Source organism: Centroberyx affinis, unplaced genomic scaffold (genome assembly GCF_046629955.1).
Source record: "Centroberyx affinis isolate AG114_WGS23_722 - 3 ecotype Tasmania unplaced genomic scaffold, CSIRO-AGI_Caff_v1 ptg000985l_1, whole genome shotgun sequence".
NCBI classification, from domain to species: domain Eukaryota; kingdom Metazoa; phylum Chordata; class Actinopteri; order Beryciformes; family Berycidae; genus Centroberyx; species Centroberyx affinis.
The window spans coordinates 49,389-73,064 of record NW_027279552.1 but is presented as its reverse complement, the minus strand read 5'-3'; the positions used below and the strand labels follow the sequence as shown (position 1 = coordinate 73,064).

At 41.3% G+C, this 23,676-nt stretch overlaps 2 protein-coding genes across 2 annotated transcripts; both read right to left on the bottom strand.

The window, feature by feature from the left end:
* Positions 1 to 602: 602 nt before the first annotated feature.
* dglucy (D-glutamate cyclase) lies at positions 603 to 17,991 on the bottom strand. Its single transcript, XM_071522423.1, has 15 exons — positions 17,913 to 17,991; positions 16,473 to 16,555; positions 12,673 to 12,826; positions 11,036 to 11,122; positions 9,607 to 9,760; positions 9,151 to 9,301; positions 8,857 to 8,979; positions 8,474 to 8,716; positions 7,731 to 7,848; positions 7,342 to 7,484; positions 6,652 to 6,751; positions 6,011 to 6,159; positions 4,827 to 4,946; positions 3,547 to 3,707; positions 603 to 2,276 (listed from the first exon to the last, which is right to left on the bottom strand). The coding sequence occupies exons 2-15, from the start codon at positions 16,546 to 16,548 to the stop codon at positions 2,124 to 2,126; spliced, it is 1,932 nt and encodes a 643-aa protein (XP_071378524.1). The 5' UTR covers positions 16,549 to 16,555; positions 17,913 to 17,991; the 3' UTR covers positions 603 to 2,123.
* Positions 17,992 to 18,603: 612 nt separating this feature from the next.
* On the bottom strand, positions 18,604 to 22,053 carry LOC139646525 (zinc finger protein OZF-like). Its single transcript, XM_071522424.1, has 2 exons — positions 21,832 to 22,053; positions 18,604 to 20,973 (listed from the first exon to the last, which is right to left on the bottom strand). The coding sequence occupies exons 1-2, from the start codon at positions 22,007 to 22,009 to the stop codon at positions 19,862 to 19,864; spliced, it is 1,290 nt and encodes a 429-aa protein (XP_071378525.1). The 5' UTR covers positions 22,010 to 22,053; the 3' UTR covers positions 18,604 to 19,861.
* Positions 22,054 to 23,676: the final 1,623 nt, after the last annotated feature.

The window sequence follows — 23,676 nt, the reverse complement described above, 5'->3', positions numbered from 1 at the left end:
ACAAACCATTACAGAGACAACCCGGCCGAACTTGGAAATCCCAGCAAAACTAACCCTTATTGAGCTCATATTGTCTAATAGGTCAGAAAGAAATATGGAGAGTGGTGTTTTCTCTCTTGGTATTGGTGATCGCTGTCCTATTGCTTGCATTACAGATATGAGAATGAATGAGAACCCAACCCCATTTAGTCATGAAGGGAAACATTCTAAGCTTCCTTGTAAGTACTTTTTACTCTTTGGTTGGTAAACATGCTCCATTAAAAAAGTTTAGCGTAAAAGACACATTTAATCCTTGGTTCTGGCACAATTTAATATTGTACCAATCAAGGAACTTATGAGAATATCTCATCAACATAAATATGAAGGTATATGGATAGTTGACACATTTACTTTTAAGATGCACATTGATACCTTGATGGAAAAAAAACCAAAAATGAAGGTTTTCCTTTTGTATAGAAGCAAGGCTCGATTCTCCATGTACTAGACTGATCTTTTCATTGTTGTTTAAACATGGAGAAATCATTAGTTCACACAGTGTGACACATTGGGCAACAGTCTTCAGAATCCAGCTCAAGCTTTCCACAGAAACAGAAATACTTCAATTCAGCAAAAAAGCATTTATTAGACTTTAGGCATTTATTAGTTATTTATTAGTTCACTGGCCGTATTTTAAAAGGTCGGTACACACAATATTTCATTTAAATCCATAATTTCGCTATGTACAAAATAATTTTACTGACAACAAAATCAAAGTTAAATCTGTGATTTATAAAATATATCGCAATGTTGAAATAACATTTCATTTTTAGAATATTCTGGGGTGGGGTTTCGGTGGCAGAAACTAATTCACTTCCCAGTGGAGTGATGGTAAGAGACAAATCGTCTTATTTAGTCGCATATTGAAAAAAATAAAATCTTATCTTCTCCCCATTATAGCTTAATAACAATAATATATATTTTCTATCTGATTACTAATGACGCCATAATGTGTCAAGGATATTTCAGTTCCCTCTTTATGCGGTAGGACACATGATTTAAAGAACTGACACACCAAGTAACATTTTGAGGCATTTTGAAATGGGTGGTTATAGCCTTCAGCAGGGATGGGGGCAATTGGGATGCATCTATATGAATGACATAGTGGGTTCAAGGCACAAAAGGTATTTGCCTCTGTCAAACAGAGCATCAATGGCAACAATACTCAAAAAGGATGTTGTCGTTTTCAACCCAATTTGAGGGAAAAAACATCTAGTGCTACTTTGCAACACAACATGTGCTAAAGAATCTGTTGGCGCATCATTTGCTAGTTATGTCAGCAGCAATATGTTGACACATCTACCATTACAAATGTATTAATCATGAATTTCTGTGCATGCTTCTGTGCTTGTTATCAAAATAGCATCACAGCTCTGATTCATTCATTAGCATCAGCAGAGAGAGAGGGAAAGAGGAGAAAGTTGTTTCTCTTCCAGGCTACTTTGCTTTGTCACTGGTAGTCAAGGAAGAAGGGTGAAAGGTAACCAAGGCAGCGTGTGTGTGTGTGTGTGTGTGTGTGTGTGTGTGTGTGTGTGTGTGTGTGTGTGTGTGTGTGGTTTTAGCCACGCACACACACACACACACACACACATACACGCACACACACAGACGCCGCGTGCGCGCGCACGCACGGCTTCGGTGTGTTCTCAGGAATAATCAATGTTCCTGTGGGTGAAATTCTATTTCCTCCCTATTCATATTGCTGGGAAAAAGAGAGAGAGAAAAAGAGACAAAGCAGAGAGAGTGGTGTGTGTGTGTGTGTGTGTGTGTGTGTGTGTGTGTGTGTGTGTGTGTGTGATTGTGTGTGTATTTCCTGGCCAGTAAGTTTGGTCCCTCAAGTGCTTGAGTCTGATTCTCTGGCATGTGTTTCATTGAAATGGCTGTGACCTGAATGAGCATTCACAACTAATTTGCCTCAATAGTCTTACTGATTAAAACTCAATTTCAACAATATCAGTGTTTATATACATAAACACTGAAATAAATGCACACAGAAGATGAAGAATCTTCATCTTTTAACTCTTCCAACTTCTAAAACTACCGCAGTGACTTGATAGGATGGAGGTCAAGGGTCAGGGGTCAGGGGTTTAGGGGGCGGGGCCTAGCGTGGCCTGCAGCAGCCTGGTGATGATGTCAGAATGCGTGGGGTGAAAGGTCAAACCGTCCACCTCCATGGCCAGGTGACCGGTTTTCCCGCTTCGTATCCCGAAACGCACCAGAGTGGAGAGGACAGACTCCTCCTAGAAAAGAGAGAGAAAGAGAGAAAGAGAGAAAGACAGATAGAAAGAGGAAAGTGGTAAGAGACAGGGGCAAGAGAGGTAGAATGCCAGAGACACAGGCCTCCTTTTCACCTGCATTAACATGCATCTTATTATTCACATTCTAGATGTGATTTAGCTGCAGTATATTCACACTTGACATTAAAAATGTGTCTCCGGTATGCATATTAAAAGTTTTTTTAAAAGATTTCCCTTTCCCTTGGTAAAACACAGGTTATCACACACCACTTCTTTTTGTAATATTAACGTCCTTACAATCAGTTTTTCCAAGTATGTTTCTATCCGAGCTGCCTGTTTCATGTGTCTGTGTTTTCTTGTTTGATCTGCATGTTGAAGTCTATTTTCTCTTTTCATGCAGTGAAAATATGTAATTGTTATATGTGGATTGGATCTTCAATGTGTTTTGGGTGCATACATGGACTTTATGCATTTTTGTCCTATCTGATCCTAATCCGATCACCCAGGGTGCATGTTGTGCCCCATTTACACCTGTTAACGCAAAGTGTAAATGCAAACAGCAGACATTGCGATGGGAATGGGACAGAATCTGCCAGAAAACCACCAGAGGAGATCAGATTCCAGCCGGGTGGAAACGCAATCTGTACAGTGCGTTAGTGAGCAAGTAAAAACGGCATCATTCATAGCAGCTGCAGGCACAAATGCGGCAAAAACAACTCGCCAAAGGAAAAGTACGTCCGGGATGCCATGTTAGTTTTTGTGGCCACCTCATTATTCAGACAAGGAGTATGCATATAAATACCAGGTGTAAATGCAAGGGCATGATCTTACTGTTCATTATCTGGCATATTCATATATAAGACAGCGTTTTAATACCGGGTCTGAATGCCAGGTGGAAAGGGGGTCAGAGACACAGAGGGAGGGAGAGAGAGCAGAGGTTTTTCTGTGGAAATGCAGAATAGGTGTTGTGCTCTACAAAGACGTCGTAATGAGAGAGAGAGAGAGAGAGAGATTGGGAGGCTCTGGGTACGGGAGCTGAACACGCAGCAACCCAGTTCCTCTGTCCAGGCACTGACTCTCACACACACACACACACACACACACACACCTAGACTGATATTCATCTTGATGCTTTGGCAATATTGTCTGTGAACTTTCATGCCAATAAAGCACATTGAATTGAATTGAGAGAGAGAGAGAGAGAGAGAGAGAGAGAGAGCGAGAGAGAGAGAGAGAGAGAGAGAGAGAGAGAGAGAGTGTCTGCATCTGTCACCTTGTCCACAGATGGCAGGTTGGCAGCCCAGTCCTGGAGCTGCGCTGGGGAGGTTGTGGGTTCGGGTCCCAGTCCTTTCCGCAGGTAACGCCGGTGGGGGGGGCAGGTGTGGAGCAGGTAGAGACCACAGGCCACAGCGTAACCTCCCCAGTTAGACACCCCTGGTGGAGGAGAGAGGGAGGAGGGGTTAAACCACAGAGCTTAAACAGAGAATGTACGGCAGATTGGACATCGGACAAATGCAAAAATGCATCAAATCAGGGAGCAGTCAGGACCAATGTTCCCTCTGGCGACCTATATCTAATAATTTATCATGCTGACCAAATAATAATATATTCATTGGTCATTTACTCCACTTTTTTTCCCCAGACATTTAATCAATATAAGTGGGTTTGGTAGTTTTGGTAGCAAATGATATTAGATGCAAGACTTTGTCCTAGCCTGTGGTTTAGTGAACTGATGTCCCTGGGAACAATACCCTCCAGAGATACAGTCAGGCCAGCTAGGGACTTGCAGGGTGCAGCTAATCTTGCAGTGCTATCAGCCTCTCTTCAGTCAGCATGACAGGCGAGCAAAAATATGAAATAGATGTTGACATTTGATTTACCGATTATCTCCGAATGTGTGATTGAGAAGGGATTCTACCGTGCGTATCCCTTACGTCTTATTTTCCTGCTTATTTCCTCTTTCTGGTTTCACTTCTCTGTGCGTCTAGAACACCCCTGTGGTCAGATGGCCAAAATTTTGAAGATCAGCATGCCTACGCTAAGGAGTTACTCCACCGTGGAGCTTAATGTCAAAACTGGAGTTGCCAAACTCTGTCTACCCAGCACTTTGGGCATTCCCAATTCAAATCAGCAACCTTGGATGGTCGTTGACAATGTTGTAACTTTTGACCAGTTTGCCTATATGTGATGAAATAGTTCACTCTGTAATATGAGTTTTCCCAGACTAGACAGAGGGGTTGTGGAGAGGCCAGTCACTGTCGGTTTCACTTCTTCTATGGTGTGTGTGTTCAGCGTGTATGTTTCAAATGTATATGTGTTGTGTTCTGCGTGTGGATGTTCAATGTGTACATCTATATTCAGTGTGTGTGTATATGTTTACTATGTGTGTACCCATACCTACAGGAATAGTGTAATCATACGTGATGCCACAGCCTCTGCCTGTGTGTGTGTTTAAAACAGTTCTGCGTGTATACATCCATAACAGCAGTAATAGTATAATCTGCAGTGTCAGCACAGCCAGTGTGTGTGTGAATGTTCGATGTATGTCCATACCAGCAGTAATAGCGTAGTCGGCAGCAACGTCACAGGCTATCAGACCCCCTTTGGGCATCAGGTTCTTCACCTTCTCCTTTAGTTTACCCATCCCTAACTCATTACCACCATCGCCGACTCCTAGAGAGAGAAATGAGAAGAAGTCCTGTTGAACTCTGTGGGGAAATTAGTAGCAGTAGGAGTAACAACCATAGAAGTTATTCATACCTATCTTTAAAGGACTACTAAGATTTTTTGGATGTTTGGCCCATTGGTCACCTTACCCATTATGTGGCAAGAGGACTGGCACCGAAATCATCTCTGCATCTTCTGTAGATAGCTTTGTCTGGTTTGCATGCTAAAGCTTTAGCATACGGTATGTTAAGTAACTGTAGGCAAATAACATTATGCTCAAAGTGAGAAAATGAGAACCTGGAGTAGCTCTGGATGCTTAGTTAATTTTAGTTAATTTTAATGAAGCTAAGCGTCTAAGGCTTGTTTAGAACATTTGTAAAATAGACGTTAAATTTGACAAAAAGAACAAATTTTCAGTGACAGAAGACCTCTATTCCTGCGAGACTTGGAGTGTAATTTGTTTTGTTTACACAGGATGTGAGCTAAGCTAGCCAGACGACTAAAGTTTTTGTGCTGTTGGCTGGTAATAATGGACTTCACTAATGATGAAGATTGAAATTTTGTTTTCAGAAGTCTACAGTCAGTAATCTATAGGCCATAAAATAAAAATAAACAATGCCAACTTTGAATTACTAAACGGTTCATCTTCATACTTTGGATAATGCTAGTTGCCTGCGATTACTTTACAAATTGTATGCTAAAGCATTAGCATGGGATGACAATATACAAACTATGTAAAAAGAGTTTGTAGTTCATTCCCTTTTCATACAATGTGGCTTAAAATACCCTGAAATTAAAGCTGAGAGTCTGCACTTTAATAGCAAAGGCAATACGAGCACAGAGCCAAGGCCAAAAATGTGCTGCTGTCTAAATGCTTATGGAGCTCACTGTGTGTGTATTCATTACACACACGTACACACACATTATTCATTAGAATCGATTACAGGTATATCTACAGTAAAACAGATCACCAATAATGTGTATTTATTGTAGAGTATTGAGTCTAAGTATAGCCATAGCAGTAATAAATAGATTGTCAACAACATGCTGTGTGTGTATATATTAACTACCTGTAGTGTTAATTCCAGGTATATCCATGGCAGCAATGAACAGATCGTCAATAGGATCCACCAGATGTTTGATATTTATTCCTCTCATATTGTAGTAATTTCCATCTGCAGCCCGACCACTGCGCTCTATCGCCACAAGGTGGTCATACCTGGGTATTAAACATCACATAATCACATTACTCAGTACTTCTTTAGGTATTATTCAAAGTCTCAAAAACATATAGAATTTTACAATACGCTTTGTGTCACAGATTGACGTCCAGTTGGGTTTAGGGAACACTACCCAAGTTTTAACCCCCAAACCTCTCGCACTACTACAACACAGAGCCAAAACAAACATGGAGGTGGAACATTTTTCTTTCCACACTTCCTGGATGTTTTTCCTTCTCTCGTGCGCAACTCTTGCCGATCTCTGTTCAGATTTGAGTCACTGATGCCAAGACTTGCCGAGATTCAACTCATAAAAATGAAACATGTTTGAAATGACGGTGATGGCCCTGACTGGATCAGGAGGAGATTAAAGTCCTGACCACTCACGCACGACGATCTGTACGACCGACCCAAACTCTGATCTAGAAGAATCGGTGGTGATTTAGTGCGTCCTGAGCCGTAAGGCATGCTGATGTTACAGGTCAGCTCACCTGGGCTTGCTGGGGTCTCCATGGTGACACAGGAAGTGGAGGGCGGAGTCTGGGCTGGTGTTCTCAAAGGTGACCAATGGGATTGCGGTTTTCAGCACACCTTGGGGGGGTGGTGGTCACAGATGTAAGTAGAGACGGTTGCTATTTCAAGAATGTCACAAACATATTTACTAATAACAAGGACGGGCTGTTTTGTATTGGTCAGCTGTTGCACATTCCATTTTAATTTATATTATATCAGCATTGGTTACTGTAGCCCATGTATATAACTGGACAGCAAGTTCAAGAGCATGAATAAATGCACCTACCACAGTATTTATGGATTTGATTGATATGAGTTTTTGAAGGCCGGCTGAAGCTGCTTTCACAACCCAAAATAAAAAAAAAAATAGAAGGATTCAGCGTTTCCCCCAGAATTTTATCCTTGTCAGGGTGGAAAAGCCTCTGAAACAGCAGCTGTCATGGGACACTAAAACTCACCAGAGAAATAAAAACATATTGACCAGCTGCGGTCAGGAAGGAACCTCCATCATTTTGGACGTGAACAACACTGACTGGACCATATCAGATTTTTAATAGAAGACCGAACTAGGCCTAAATCAGGCCTAACCTTAATTCAAGTGTAGTTGTTGCTTGCTTGTGTCTAGTTGAATCACAATATTAAAATGTTTCAGTCCCTCTCTCTCCCACCTGTGCTCACAGCTTCTTCTATGATGGCCTGGTTCATCTCCACGGCTCTCCTGTCCGTTATCATCGTCACCTGTTTCCCTAGCGCCAGCAGCATGGTTGCCATGGCGATGGCTCCGGGGGGCCCGTCTGTCTCATCGGGAGGGCTGAGGAAATGGATTACCAAATTATTTGGGAGAAGCTGAGATTAAATTCTATCAACTATACTCTGCAAAGCCTTCCTGCAGTGTGAAGTAAACTGACGGAATCACTGTAGGCTTGTAGTGTAAAGTAGCCGAAGCACAAACACAAAAAAAGGAGGTTTTGAAAACTTTAGAGAGAAAACTTCTGAGAAAAAAGTGTGAGAAGTGTGTGTACCTACAGTATGTGTGTGTGTGTGTGCGTGCATGTACCTGTGCATGTAGTGCGTGGGGAAGCCTGTTGTTATGGCAACAGAGGAGGAGTGGGAGAGCGCCAGGCAGGAGCGTAGGAGTTCATCCTGAACGAATAAGGCTCTGATCCCTCGCTCACCTGGAAACGAGACGGAAGTGAAAGTTGTATTTCTGTGAAAATTTAACTTTAATCTTCACATTTTAGAATGATTTTTCACACAACTCCCGTAATCATCTTCATATTTAGCTTCTCAAATAGTTATGATGCCACATCACTTGCCTTTTGGCAGGAAACTCTTGCCTTTTGGCAGGAAACCTAAAAGACTGGAAACCTCGTCAAAAGAGAGTGCGTCTGGATTTGTTTGTTTGTGTCCCATAAGAGCCAAACTGAGTTACAGCGACATTTTCATAGAGATACAATGAAATGCAAAAAGGCTGAAAACCGAACTTAACAGACTCAAAAGGGTCGCAGACTTCAGGAAGTCGTTTCACAGTAAGAATGTTTGACTACAAATGAGAAATGAGTACTTTATCGAATATAATCTTATTCTGTCCAAATATTTTTGGCAACAAAAAATGGGAAGACCATGCACAAAAGGGCTTTAGTTCATTAAGTGTTTATGAGATATAGCTGACAATACCCTCAAATTAAAGCTGACAGTCTGCACTTCATCCTGAGTCATTGTGTCATGTCACATCCACATTAATAAACAGTGCATCACCGCCACAAATGCCTATGAAGCTCATTGCTTGCGTGTGAATACCTGGGTCCTCTCCAATAATCGTCTCCAGCCGTCTGATCCGCCCCACTGCCCTCTGAGAGGCAAGGCTGTAGAACAAGGGATTGTGGGATACCGGGAAGCAGAGCGGGGTCAGCTCAGGATCGGGGTCGGCGGCGGCGGGAGGGGCCGCGGGGTCGGCGGGAGGAGTTATGGGGGAAGGGCAGGAGTCAGGAATGTCGGTCATGAACATGCAGCCTGGTGAGTGACTGAACGCCAAAGAAGGTTCTGGAGAGAGAGCGGCAGATAAAACATGGTTCTGAACAACAGCTGTACTACGTTTAAAGAAACTGTTTTTAACCATCAAGTTGTTCTGATGGTTATTCTCATATGACTTGAATACAGCATCAGCTAACGGGATTACACACTGCTGCTGAGTATTGCCTCTATAGCCGTCACTCCACAGGCCCAGAAGACTGGAACATCACCAGGCTGCAACTCTACTTGGTCCCCATAGTCTGGTCTGGACAGGTCCTGTATGCCTAGGAGAGCTACACACACACACACACATACAAATATACAAAAACACATTTATGTAGTGTGTACTGTACTGGGTCTCCTATGTGAACAGGTTCTCCATGTGCTATTCTGCATGTGCTTAAGATGGTTATTCTGTATGTATGTATGTGTCTGTGTGTGTGTGTGTGTGTGTGTGTGTGTACCTGGGTCCCCAATGTGTATAGGAGCTCCATGTGCTAGCGGGTTGAGGTGAGTAATCTGCACGGCTTCATTCAACATGCCAGCAGGAACGGGACGCATAGTGACCACTAGGGGGCAGCGGAACACTCCCACTGAAACACAGGGGACCGAAGTCTAGAAACACACACACACACACACACACACACACACACACATGCAGTATTGTAAGTATGTATGTTATGCAACCAATAAAATTGTAAGTAACAAAGAAGATGAAGGCAAAACATCAACAGTGTGTTGCTGTCCAAACACCTACAGAGTTCACTGAGTGTGTGTGTGTCCTATTGTACTTGATAAAAAAATCATATGGCGTAGAATCAAAATCCTCTCTGTAATTATACCAAGGTATCATGGATTTTGATGTTTACAAATGCTACACACAGCACCTTTAAAGGTATTCTAATGTATCTGTACCATACCCTGTACATGCTGACGTTTCTGCCCTGCTCCACATTCCTGACAGGAACTCCGGCTTTCTTCAGTCTGCCCTCAAAGCCGAAGCTGCAGCCCAGATAGAAACACACCATGTGTGACCACTGGCCGTGCTCCGCAGCCTGCTGCTCCGATGCAGCCCTAGGACCCGGGACAGCAACAACAAGGAGAGGTGAGACCGCTAGGGGCACAAAGCAAGGTTTGCAAGCCGACTAATAAGTGGGCGCGCTCGTTTGAGGGCTCCTGGTCAGGGGGGGTGACACTCTGGTGGGGTGGAGTTTGCCTCCTGGTGACAGGCTGCCCACTCTGAATCAGTGGCTAAAACCGGCCAACAACTATAACACAAACTCAACTGACCACTCTACAATTCAATGACCAAATGTATCGGTAACACTTTACAATAAGGGTCACTAAGTTAAGTTGCTTAATAAGCATTAACTAACCCTTAATTAACAGTTAACTAATGTGTAATTTACTAATGTGTTCATGTTAACTAAGGTATTATACATTATTTAATAGTTTATAAAGATGACTATTAAATAAAGTATAAATTAATACCTTAGTTAACATGAACACCATTAGTAAATTATTACCAGACACATTAGTTAACTGTTAATTAAGGGTTAGTTAATGCTTATTAAGCATTAACTAACCCTTAACTTAGTGACCCTTATTGTTAAGTGTTACCAATGTATCTAAAGAAGCATTCAATTTCCATGCATACTTCCTCATCTCTGGAGTTGCTTGCTCATAAGAAAGCCAGGTAGATATTCACAAATGATGTTGCTGTTTTAATTAGGCATGAATTCTTGAAACGGGGAACATTACAGGACCTAAAAAATAGATTATCTATCGTAGGCTAATTTAAACTACTTTAAGCACATTCAGTGGTACCTCTCTTCACATGTTATTCACATACTGTATACCCACAGACTGTATACCTATACTGTGATTACTAAACTTATTCTACGCTCTCTGAGGTGGTTTATTTAATGATTAAGTGAATCATTACTTTAATTTCTTATCAACCCATCATTTTGAAGTATTAAGATGGCTGTGGACTACCTGCTGTATGTTAACATATTATCTTTGCTATTATATTGATAAAACTGCTCCACCCCTCATTCTATCTGTTGTTCATGGGAGGGTTAGTTGGGGTTTTGCTTATGCGCTCAATTACAGCAGTACACTCCGCAATTGCCAGTGTCCATCTGTCAAGTGATTGGGAGGGTACTGTGACCTTAAACAAGTCTGCCCAGCCCCAGGTATAAATATAATAGAAAGCTATGAACCTTATTGGCCACCATATATTGAATGTCAGTGAATCACAGTGGCTTGCCTCTGTCTGCCTCTGAATTGCATCAACCTGCTTCCGTCTCTGTCTGTCTGTCTGTCTGTCTGTCTTTGTTGATTTACCTTGGCTCAGTGCTGTAACTCTGCAGACTGGAGACTGTTTTCACCAGGCGACCCGCCTCAAATACACAATACTGAGAGATGTCCCTCCTGGAGACAGAGACAGAGAGAAATGAATCTACAAACATACAATTTTTTTTGGATCGATTCATATATTATAGAGGTTTTCTAAAGTGTAAGTAAGTTTCAAGGGAGGCATGAAGACATTAGGTGGAAGGAAAAAATGCAAGAGGTTCTACAATGCATGAATACACACAAGTTTTAGACAGAACTATTAATTTGACTGTTGAAAGAAAAACTTCTTTTTCTATTCATCTGTAAATGACTGAGAAAAATATACAGTATGTAGCCCATTTCAATTAAGGGGGGTGAGTAGCCTACCATGAAATGCGCATTCTTGTGTAAAAGTATCTGGACATAAAAGTATTTCCTATTCATTTCAAACAGTTTGCAGGTGGCAGTAGTTTCAATGAATAATTAATTATAATATAATATTAGCAGCCTATGTGAGTTCATTTCAAAAGGTCAATTTACTCTGAAAGGTTTCATGTCTGTGGCTGCATTCTGTGCTTCAGTCATTTCGGTTCAAAAGCATATTTGCCCAGCACACATCATAGACGTGGGCATTTTAAAAAGGTCAAATTACTTTGAAGGGATCGCTGGAGTGTGGTGTGGTGTGGTGTGTTTTCTATATAAATATAAATTACAGTTTCATAGGTTTATCTCTATCCCACACAAGTTTAGGCTTAGGGTGTTCCTTAAAGTATTATAATACCAGTAGAAACAGACTCTAGAGAGAGAGAGAAGTCATAAACATAGATTAGACTAAGACTTTGGAATGATTCACCTCTGTATAAATGGATGTCGGCAGATTTCACATTAACAACCACTGTGGAAAATCATTCATCACGAGGAGGATCACAGCCATGTATTGACTTGTAGGTTTCCTCAGCTGAGTAAAAGGGAGACTTTGACATTTTGGATTCTAGTCTGTTGTTTTTCTTCACCAGGCTTTTGTCATAGTTTCTGTATTGGCATTTCAGCTAACAGAACAACATCCTGTCAGCATTCTTCATTGAAACCTGCTTGTGGCAGGTGTTTAAGGTCACTGCAGGACAAATGTACAAACGTTTTCCTCATATTGTGACTAATAAAAGATGGAGAAAAACAACACACTAAAATCCAAAATGTCAAGTGGTCATCTGTGAGATCCTCATTTTTTTTAAATTTTGTCTTCATCTTTGGTGCTAAGTGCTTATTGCTGCGGTGTTTTTATATTTTGCTTCATTAATCAATCATCAATCACTTTCTATGCATCAGAGAGCTTTCATGAACTGAGTATGGGTTGAATCACTACTGTGTTATAGCAATCAGATAGAAAGTGGCAAATCAAAAAATGGCATTTTTGATATGATTATGTCGCTGATTATTACATTAAAGTGATTGTGATTATTGTTATTGATTACTGTAATTACATAGGTGACCTGCATATCTGAGCAGTGAGGATGTCGTTTGATCATTGTTCATTTGAACATTTAAATACTTAAATACAGTTTGTCCAAAAATGACTGACGTTCACTACTTTTTCCAGCATAGCCAAAACTAGTCTTACCTTAGTCAACTTAGGACACTAGTCTTACCTTATGTCAGCGTCTCTAGCAAGAGGAGGGCAGGAACTCTCTCCTGATTGGCTGCGATAAAGGAGCGGCAAGGGGGCGGGGTTACTGCGACAGAATGTTTGGAAGTCATTGGCCAGATGACTGGGCAGGATGACGACATTAGCCTGCTGGTATCCTGGCAAACAAACAAACAAACAAACAGACACATTTATTGCATGTTGTATCATCCCAATCCATCAAATAAATCAAGTAAATATTGGTCAGTTGCTCCTGTGCCAGTTTATTCTCCTCATAAATATAAAGTATATTATCAATACTTATTGTGTTTTTCTTTTTCTTTTGTTTCCCCACCACACAAAAAACAGGTGAGGAACATAGTTGCCAGATCCGTCAAGTCATCTTGTATACAAAATGAGGAGGAATCTAATAAAAGTAGAAAAGTAGTACAGTGTGTCCAGTACTGTGATGTCTTTCTCCTTGGATATTCTGTTGCTGAAGTTTGAGTTTCTCTTTTCTTTGTCTGTTCAGCCATGGTGGCTATCGCTGCTCATGCTAACTGCCCAGTTCTTCTTCTGTTTATTACAAACAACCAGACATGTAAAACACATCACTTCCTGTGCGCCAGAGGATTTTTCGCCGGAAAGACCCACCAGACACTGAGTGTTTAGAACAGCAAATGTAAAAGCTTTCATGAGCTGGATATGAGTTGAATCACTCTTGTGTTATAGCAAACAGATAACAAATATCAAAGTCAATGCTTAATTATATTAAAATTAGAGATGCACAGATCGATCGGCCGGTGACCGGAATCGGACAGTTTTTAGCTGATCAGCCATGACCGGTGACCGGCAGATCAATCTCATATATCCAATTCTGTGCCGGTCAAATTTACACGCATGCACAAGGCTCGCAATTTGTAACACCTGTAAGTCCAAAATAAGCCATGAAGGAACAACCTTGAAAACATTCGGAACAACAAACTTAATCCGACACTTAAAACACCATCACCCCGGTGAACATGCCCAATTTCAAGAAGCTAGCAAACCACAAGATGGCACTATGACTCTTTAAATCTCCATTACATTGGGCTGGGCTCCATGGATAACCTTTTGATGTAAATAAATGACATTAGGTGTGTTGTTATATAGATCTGGTGCACCTGTTTTCTTTTGGGAAAGTAAAACATGTTAGATAAAGTGGGATACACTGCAATTTATTTTCAGTTGGATTTTATTTGTACAAAAAAGCTCTGTCCAGTAACCTGGAGCACTTTTTTATTTTGAGATTTGTTTGAGTGAGCGTGAGAGAAGGTCCTGTAACCTGGTGCAGTTTTGGAGAAAATGTAAGTTATTAATAGTCAATGTTTTATTATGAACATACCACTGAATTTTAATTTTCCATTAAAAAAAAGTTACAAAAATGTTTGTGTATGCTGTCAATTATAGTAGCTCCTAGAAAGAAAGAAAATCGGAATCGACCAAAATCAGAATCGGCAGGTCAGACTTTTAAAAAATGGGAATCAGCCGAGAAAATTCCAATCGGTGCATCTCTAATTAAAATCTCATCAACTGTTACTTTAAAACATTTTGACCTCTGACACAATTAAGAATGCATGGTTTCATTAATGTCACATGCAACTCTTCAGACTGAGGACTGAGGCGATGCATTGGGTCTTACCGTTAGCTAACCCAGTAGTGGTGGTTATTCTGGGGTCTTCCTGCCTGATTAACAGCCTCAGTTCAGCAGGACTCAACCTATCTGACCACTCCATCACAATGCACACACAATTGTATTTTGCCTTCTCTAACACTCTACACACACACTGGTTTCTGCTGTTGTTCCCTCCTGGCCTTGCCTTTCCTCTGGCCCGAGGCAGAGTCGTACGCGCACACAGTTCAGCCGTTCCAGTGTGCAGTGGCAGCCATGTTGGCTCCACAGTCCAGCTCCGTGGCCATCGCTATAGCAACTAGTGACTCTATGCTTAGGATAGAGGGCATTGTTCCATAGTTACACCCAACATTTGTTAGATGGGGCAGCAAAATGCCACTCATGATATAACCTGGACAAACTCTGGTTATCTATGGCTCTGGTCTAGTGTTATTCTTTCTCTGGAGGCGTTTGGTTAATGTTCATATGGAGAACAGGTGGACGGAGTTAATGTTCTTTGGGAAATCAACTGGTGGAGTAGGAATAGGAGGTAGAGAGAGGTAAAGAGAGGGATAGATGCAGAGAAGGATATCTCTAGAGAGAGAGAGAGTGTGATAGAGGGAGAGGGAGGGAGGAAGATAAAGGGATATCTAGAGAGAGTGAGAGAAACAGAGAGGAAAGTTCGGGTCTGGCTCTCCTAACTCACATGCCATCTTCTCTCTCCGTCTTTCTCTCTCTCTCGCTCGCTTTTCCTGTCTCTCTCTACGGTTTATCGAATGAAGCAGAGATGAAACAAAAATAAAAATGGAGGGGCAAAATGAGGGAGGGAGAGATAGAGGTAGGGATGGAGGTGATGGACGACACAGGCAGAGAGAAAGAAGGAGGGGGGAGAGAGCAAGAGAGAGAGAGGGATAGAAAGAGATCCTCTGCCACTGTGTGGCTGAAGTGTAGTACTGCTGAATTCACATCATATAGAAAAGACTAGATACAAGCTGGCTACTATAAAATGACTACTATAAAATTCTGTTCACTTCAGCTTTCAGGTGGCAAATTTGTGATTATTTTTTAAGTCAACAATTTTACTTTTACTTAAGTATGTTTTGATTTGAATATTATACTACCCTACATTTTAAATCACATCCCAGAGATGTGACCAAGTCAACTTTGCTCGAGTCCCAAGTCAGTCTCAAGTCTTGAGGCTCAAGTCTCAAGTCAAGTCCTGAGTCTAAATGTAGATTACCAAGTCAAGTCAAGTCCATGTCATTAATGTCAAGTCTCAAGTCTAAATGTAGAACAGCAAGTCAAGTCAGAACAAATCAAGAGTCCAGTATCAATTTAATATCTTAAAGAAAATATGGTTTTAATAAAAAACTTGGTAAGAGCATCATGAGTTTGATTTCTATAATCAGTTTCAACTTCAATAAATTCAATCATTCCATACAAATTGAGAAAACAGAATTTAAATGCAGTCATCTGCTGGAACAAATCTCATCACTTTCAATCTAAATCATTTACACAAACACAAGATCTCAAGTCAAGACTTTAGAAACCTTTTCAAGTCATCAAAGTCAAGTCAAGTCCCAAGTCACCAGAACCCAAGTCAAGTCTCAAGTCTTTTCTTCATGCATCAAGTCAAGTCTCAAGCTATTAAAATTGTGACTCGAGTCCCCACCTTTGTCACATCCATTAGAGACAAATTTTGTAGGTTCTCCATAAGCATCGCAGCAGAAACTGTCCACCACTCTCGACCACTATCATCCCTAAATTGCTGCACTTTACTTTCTTAATGCAATTTATTGTGTTTTTTCTTTTTATTACAAGAACCTATTTTGAACTACATTAAGATCATATGTAAAAACAGCTGTTTCCAAGTAATTCAGTAACTTTACTCTGAGAATATTTTATATTAGCTAGTTTTTATTGTTTCTTAAGTATAGTAATTTTACCTCTACTAAAGTACAATTTCAGCAAACTAAGATATTTTAATATCCCTGCTAATAACAGATCTTTGGATTGGTTACAATTCCTAATTCCATTTGATTGATTGATCACTCCATGGACACTGACACAGAGTGAGGGAAACAGGATAGGGAAACAGCATAGGTACACGTGTGTGTGTGTGTGTGTGTGTGTGTGTGTGTGTGTGTGTGTGTGTGTGTGTGTGTGTGTGTTACCTGAAGCCATGGCAGAGGTCGAGAGACTCCTGAAGTGTGTGAGGGAACGTCTCACAGCTCTAACAGCAGTCAGCATACTTCACCTAAATATTAACACAAACACACACACACACAAACACTTCAAGCGTTTGTTTCCAAAATATGAAATTTCTCTGTTTTTTTTTCTATAGGAAGTGCATGTTCCCATGTCCCTTTACCTATGTGTGAAGTTCACAGGAGCCAGTCAAATTTGCTTTGCTTGTTGGATGTGGATGTAAACAGAAGGAAAAGATTGCAGTACAAGAGGGAGATGGGAAACCTCTTTATCCTTAGAATGTTATAATATCTTGATGAGTTTTGAGTGTGTAAACTATACATTTTCTCTCTGCAATCACTTCTGTTTTAAATACAATTAAGTGGCATACTGTTGTCAAAGAAGGAATTTGTGATTTGAAGATCTATTTCATAATACTATACATGCACAATTGTTCACCTTATTACCCTTACATTGTCTACTGAAGCAGCATTTTCTAGACAGACACTTCTCTAAAATGACTTTGCAGAATATCTACATGTTTGTCTTATCCATAGCCTATGGTTTCATAAAACCTAAAGACAGTAACAACTGCACTCCATACTGCATTTTATAAAAGCATGTGTGATCTTTTTTTTTTTTAAATCTCTCCTGATGAAAATAAGGCTTAGGGTTTGCACATGAAACATCAACAGTAAGCTTGTACGGAGAGAACGTCACGCAAAGCTGCATTCAAAAGTTTGGGGCTTTAATGCGACTTTGCTTATCTGCAAAGATGCAGTAAACTAGCCTAATGAGAAAATACTCAAAACGTTTTCTGAATGCCTAGGAGCCACTCTTCCATTCGGCATACAAAAAATCCACCAAGCAGCACTTCGATAATATTAAATGTTTTAGAATTGAGTCTCACCATCTTCGTCCACAAAAGATAAACAGCGGTGGTCCGTGGCGAGCAATGTGAACCAACTAAGTGAACTTTGGCGTGATAGTGGGCTTAATATCATGCTATAATGTTCTACTGTATGATTACTGGAGGGGGGTCAAAGTACACACATATAGAAAAATGGTGGAATACTTGGTCTAGACTTTATTGACCTCAAAAGGCACCCGTCATGAACGCCGTTTTGTGATAAACTACCAGATAATTAAGCTAACTATTAACTAGTTTACAGGGAGTAACATTACTTGAGGGAGCAGTGACTGGCTGCATGACGGCTACGCCATATTATTTATCGAATATTTTCCACACACCTTTATTTGACGAGATACAAACAAACGCGAATTTATCAAAGACCGTCAGCGTTCAAAATGAAAGCAATATGACAGTGACAAGTCGCACTGTGCTAGCTGTGTTGTTTAGAGGAAACACTGGCGTCCAACCGTGCAGCTCGTGCTCCATTTAAAACGTAACCGCTACTTTTCCTTACCTTCTCAAGCGTTAGTTCAGCGTGTGTTTAAAAGTGCACGAGACGGTTAGGTCCGTGGATTGTCAGCCAGACATGTTTATTAAAAAGGGTTCATATACATTTATGTGGGACTTCCGGTCACACCCTTCAAAATAAAATCCCTGTTGACAAACCTGTATTTCAGCTTAAAATAAAGTATAAGGTTGAATATGTAGGTAATGGAAATAAAATTGCAGGGTTTTTTGGGGTTTTTTTGGTCGTCTTTTCATCATAGTCTATTTTAACCCATTTCAGTATCACAGTTGTTTCTAAAGGCTATAGTAATGACTTTGCTGACCATAAAGGCCAACTCCTCCCACTGAAATGTAAAACTATGATGGAATAAATGTGGCATGTTTCTATAAAAATGTAAATTTAGCTATAAATGACAGTTACCTATAGTCACCATGTCTAAAAGTATGCATCTGCTTATCTGATTTATTGAAAATAATACTAACAAAGGAGCCACTATGCCATTCTTAACTGCCTTTTTTGTAGGGAAAATGTATCTTGTATTTGTATTATTGTATATTGAATTTGTATGTTGGTATAGGTCAGTGAAGAGTATCGTCCATTGCAGCCTAGTGGCAAAACACTCTAAAACTTTTCTCTTAAAAATCAAAACAGCACAAATGAATCAACTCTTGACATTTTTATTTCTCATCTATGATGGTTTTCATGAAGGAATAATTGTGATTTCCATGAATTTGCGAATGACAGTCATAGAGACAAAATAGATAAAGTGTGAAAACACAAGTAGGCAATTCCTGGTGACGTGATTACGATAAACTACAAGTTAGAAAAACAGTTAGAGTGTGCACAGTCTACTGCCTTCCTCATTTTAGGCTTGGAACTTTTATGAAGCACTCATCTCCTAAATACACGTTTCTCCACACTACACTCAATACACAACTTTTGATATTTGTGCAGACCATTTCTGTGATCAGTATTAATCTATATCAATAATGTGGCTGACTGTATATTAACAACTGTATTCTTCGTTCAGTTCCTAAAACCATGTCTCTGTTTCAATCCAAGTTAGCTCTTTCTCTTTCTCACTTCCTTTCTTATCAACTCGTCTTCATCAAACATTTCAGGAATAAAGAAACCAGCTTTGTTTCAGAGGGTGCAATCCAGCATGTGTGGAAATTATTAGAGGGTTATGAACGGGTTTCCAGGTCAAAAGGTAACAGAATTGATTCATACACACTGAGGAGCATGGGAATGTGAAAATCAGCATAAGTTGTGAGATTTTTTCCCCAGTACGGCAGTGATATCTAGCTGTTGTTCTGCTGCGTATTTATTTATGGATTTAAAACTCACCATAAACAAACTGCAGCAGATATTGCTCGCTTTTCGTCACAAGGGTTTATTGTATTAGTGCGAATATAATTGATAATTTTTATATTTATTACCTTGGACTGCTGTGGATTCAATGTCATGTCTGCCCACTGCATCCCTGCATGTCCTACTTTACCATTGAGGCCAATGTGACTATTTTCCCCCCCCGGCTGGCATCTCATATTTACAGTAAACCCAATATGACAAACTGACATTCCTCCTCACAGAAATTGAATTTCTGATATCCGAGCCACTTCTACTGGTCATTATGTGCAAATACCAAATGATCCAAATGCTTCTTTTTGACACCATTTCATTACAATAAACCTTATTGTAAATTATAGTTTACAAGACTAGACTGCTGTGGGGAAATTGAGTATAGTCTTATCATCATCTTATCTATAAAAACTACTGTTCTGGGAAAGTTCAGACAGTTTATTATATTTTAAATAAATACTACACATATTTCATATTTGCCAATTGGAACACGACTAGGCACTTTGTTTAGTCAAATCTGTGCATCGGCAGTATTCATATGAGGCTGAATCTAACCACAACGTAGACTGTAAGGGTTCGCGGAACAATTCTCCTCAACCGGGAGCTTCACCTGCCGCCGCTCTCCGCGCGCCGCACTTGTGCCGCTTGACGTGCGACAGCCAGCTGAAGCTCCGGCGGCACGCGCCGCAGCTGTACGGCTTCTCCCCCGTGTGCACGCGCATGTGCTTGTTCAGGTTGCCCTTCTCCTTGAAGCTCTTGCCGCACACGGAGCAGCCGAAGGGCCTCTCCGCCGCGTGGCTCCGCATGTGCGTGCCCACCGCGCCGCTCTGGCTGAAGCGCTTGCCGCACACCGCGCAGCTGAACGGCTTGTCCCCCGTGTGGCTCCGCATGTGCGTGCCCAGCGTGCCGCTCTGGCTGAACGTCTTGCCGCACACCGAGCAGCTGAAGGGCTTCTCCAGGGTGTGCCGCCTCATGTGCGTCACCAGCGCGCCGCTCTGGCTGAAGCCGCGGCCGCAGACCGCGCAGCCGAACGGCTTCTCCCCCGTGTGGCGCCGCATGTGCGTCTGCATGTTCCCCTTGTGGTCGAAGCTTTTGCCGCACACCGAGCAGCTGAAGGGCCTCTCCCCTGTGTGGCGTCTCGTGTGCACCTGCATGTTTCCCTTCTTGTTAAATCCTTTGCCACAAAACGGACAACTAAATCGCTTCTTCTCTGAGTGAACTGCCATGTGTCTGTTCATGTGTTCCTCTAAACTAAAACTTTTGCCGCAAACCGCGCAGCTGAATGGTCTCTCCCCGGAAGATAGCGTATGATTTACAAGGATATTATTGTTTTCCGCTGACTGAGCTTCACCAGTGTCCTTCCATTCACCATCAGTGCCTTCAGTCTCAATGTCAGAACAGTCTGAAGGGAGAAGCTGGCCATCACAAGCTGGATCAGTCATCTGTTCCGTAGAGGTGCTGGCTAGAGGCTCTGCCTGTGAAGACTGGGGTTTCTCGTCATCATTCTCACTCTTCACAGGGACAGGAGTGAATGGGACCTTGATGATATCGGCCTCCTCGGGCCCTTGAAGCTGCTCTTCCTCCTGACTGGTCCAGAGTTCCTCCTGTTCCTCTTTAATGTGTCGAGGCTCCTGGTCCAGACTGGGGCTCCACTCCTGCTGCTCGGGGGGATCCTCCTCTTGGTGGGAAAAGAGCTGTGGAGGGGCTAACGGGCAGGGGAGAAAATAATACATGATTAAAAGCAATGTTCCCTCAAAGCCAGCTGGTGTCCAGTCCTGTGCCATGTGAGAGTCTGCAGGTTTCCATTCCAACCAAACACTACAGCAGCTGGTTTCACTGCTCAGCACACCTTCAACCAGAGAGGGAGAAACTAATCAGTGAAGTCAGCTGCTGTAACATACTTGCCTTTATTTGGGCTGGGACTGGCATTGCATCAATTAATCTTTCAGAGAGGATTTGGTTGCTATCTCCATTTTTGCTGCAAGTAGCATTTATCACAGAACACAAACAACAACAATGCATGCGAAAATGCAACAACCATCTGACACTGAGTACTGGAGCTCCCATTCTATAGTGTTTAAGAGTCATTGTGCCACAGATGTGGGTTGAAATGAAAGGCAATGAACATCCTTCCAAGTTGTCTGGTGTAGCCTACATTTTGTAGTTGAATATATGCTTGGCAAGCACAGGGCATTTCAGTGGTGGGTTATTCTGACTGACTTCAGTCCTGGTAGAGCTCTTGTTCTAGCTAGTTGTTCTAATTCTAGTTTAATCAGGAAATACCTGAGTTTTGTTGTTCTGTACACCTCCATATTTACTCTTTTCCGAAAAGTGAGAGATTGTACGCCTTTATTTTGAAGGCAAAATCGCCGAACTTCCACCTGGCTATTACTGACTGTCCTGGCTTGACGTAACGGGAAAGCTAACGATTAGCCATTCACTAACGTTAATGAATGGAATCTACCTGTTCAGCCAGCTAGCGCAAAGGTATGACCTTATGAAATAGTGCAAAAGGGGTGACCTATGACTTTAATAAGACCAATGGAGTAAGTATAATGCAAACCTGCTTTGTTTATCTGCACCTCGGGCCTCAAAACATCTTCCAGCAGCCTGCGCTGTCGATCAATCTCCTCTTCGTATTCTTCTATCGTTTCTTCAATTAGCCCAAATATCTCTTCAACAGCAGCAGTTAGCCGCTGGTTGACCAACACTCTCAGCATTTGGACTCTGGACATTTTCATACAATGAGTGGAACAGTAGTGACCAGCTAGCTGCGCAAACAATAATTCCCAATTTCATATGACTGCAACAGCTCCACTGACAAGCACAAACCTTCAGAGGTGCGTCAAGTTGCCAAAGATAATAAAATAAGTAGTGGAATATCCGTCTCGTTGGCTTTCAAAATAAAAGCCTAAAATGTTTACATTTTGGAAAATGCGGCGTACACCTTTTGGAAGAAAGGTAACTACCGTTCTTCCAAAAGGTGTACGTCGCATTTTGGGGAAAAACATCAATAGTACTTTTATTTTCTACAACGGTCTCCTTAAATAGTAATACTTCGTATGACTGAAAAAAATTATGCAGCGTATGTTCATCAATACGGGTTTTATTTTGAAATGTATGACCGGATGTTAAATGTTTTTGAATTCTGCAGCATTTGACCAAACGGCAAAAGAATTTGAAACAGAAGTGCAGGTAGTTTTCACCAATAGGTGATACGCTATTGAGAAATGGTTTAACAAGTTTGTCACGCCGCATTAAGATTGCATTTGCATTAATAACGTTGTACGTTGGTAGACGTCTATTCACACAGTACATGTGAAAAAAAAGGCAATTTAATGTTGGCTGGCTTGTTGGCAAAGGTACGCTACATACTTGGTAGAACATTCAGTAGTTATAGGGCCTTCTGACAAATCGGCATAATGGATAATCCACCAAGAACCATATCTCAACCTCTCAACCAAATCTCAACCAAAACAACTGGTTCACAATGCTCGAAGAAGATTGTATGAATAAGTGAATTTTTAATTGTAGCATAAAAGGACATCTGAAGACACACGGTACTTCACACAGGAGAGAAAGCTTTTAGTTGCTCAGTTTGTGGTAAACAATTTAGCCAGAGTGGAGCACTGAGTGAGAAGCCATACAGGTGACAAGCCTTGTAGCTGCTCAGTTTGTAACAGTAGTTTGAGTAGGGGGATGTTGGTTATACACATACGAGGCCATACTGGGGAGAGGCCCTTTAGTTGCTCGGTCTGTGGTAAAGGTTTCTCTGAAAAAAGACCTCTGAAGATACAGGAGACTCCACACAGAGGAGAAACCATTTAGTTGCTCAGTCTGTGGTAAAAGTTTTATTGAAAAAGGAAATTTGATGACACACATGAGAATCCACACAGGAGTGAAACCATACAGTTGCAGTGTTTGTTTGAAAAGATTTAGTCAGCTGTCACATGTGAACAGTCATAAGTGTGGTACTGCGAGTGAAGCTGCAGGTGGAGGTGAGCAGAGCTTCTGGTTCATGTGAATTGTTCAGGAGTAATAGTACAATAAACTACAGACACATCACGATAGTCCACCATTAAGGAGGAAAACCAAACTCCTCTAATCAGTGTTGTGGTTGGTGATGCAGCCATATCTGAATATTGCTGATACACATCATGCTGAAATATAGGGTAATTGAAGAGAGATAAAATTACTATTTCTGTTCTATGGCTCAAATTCAGGTTTAACATGCGCAGTTCAGTATGTTTAGTATTGCAGAATCTAACATCAGCAAAAATGTTACAGGGACTTTTGCAGTTTGTAAGTAAGTAAGTACGTTTGGCGATTTTGGACCTGTATATATAATGTGTCTGTTACATAGCTGTTGTACTTTGACCTGCAGAAAATACTGACTCCAGAGTCAGCT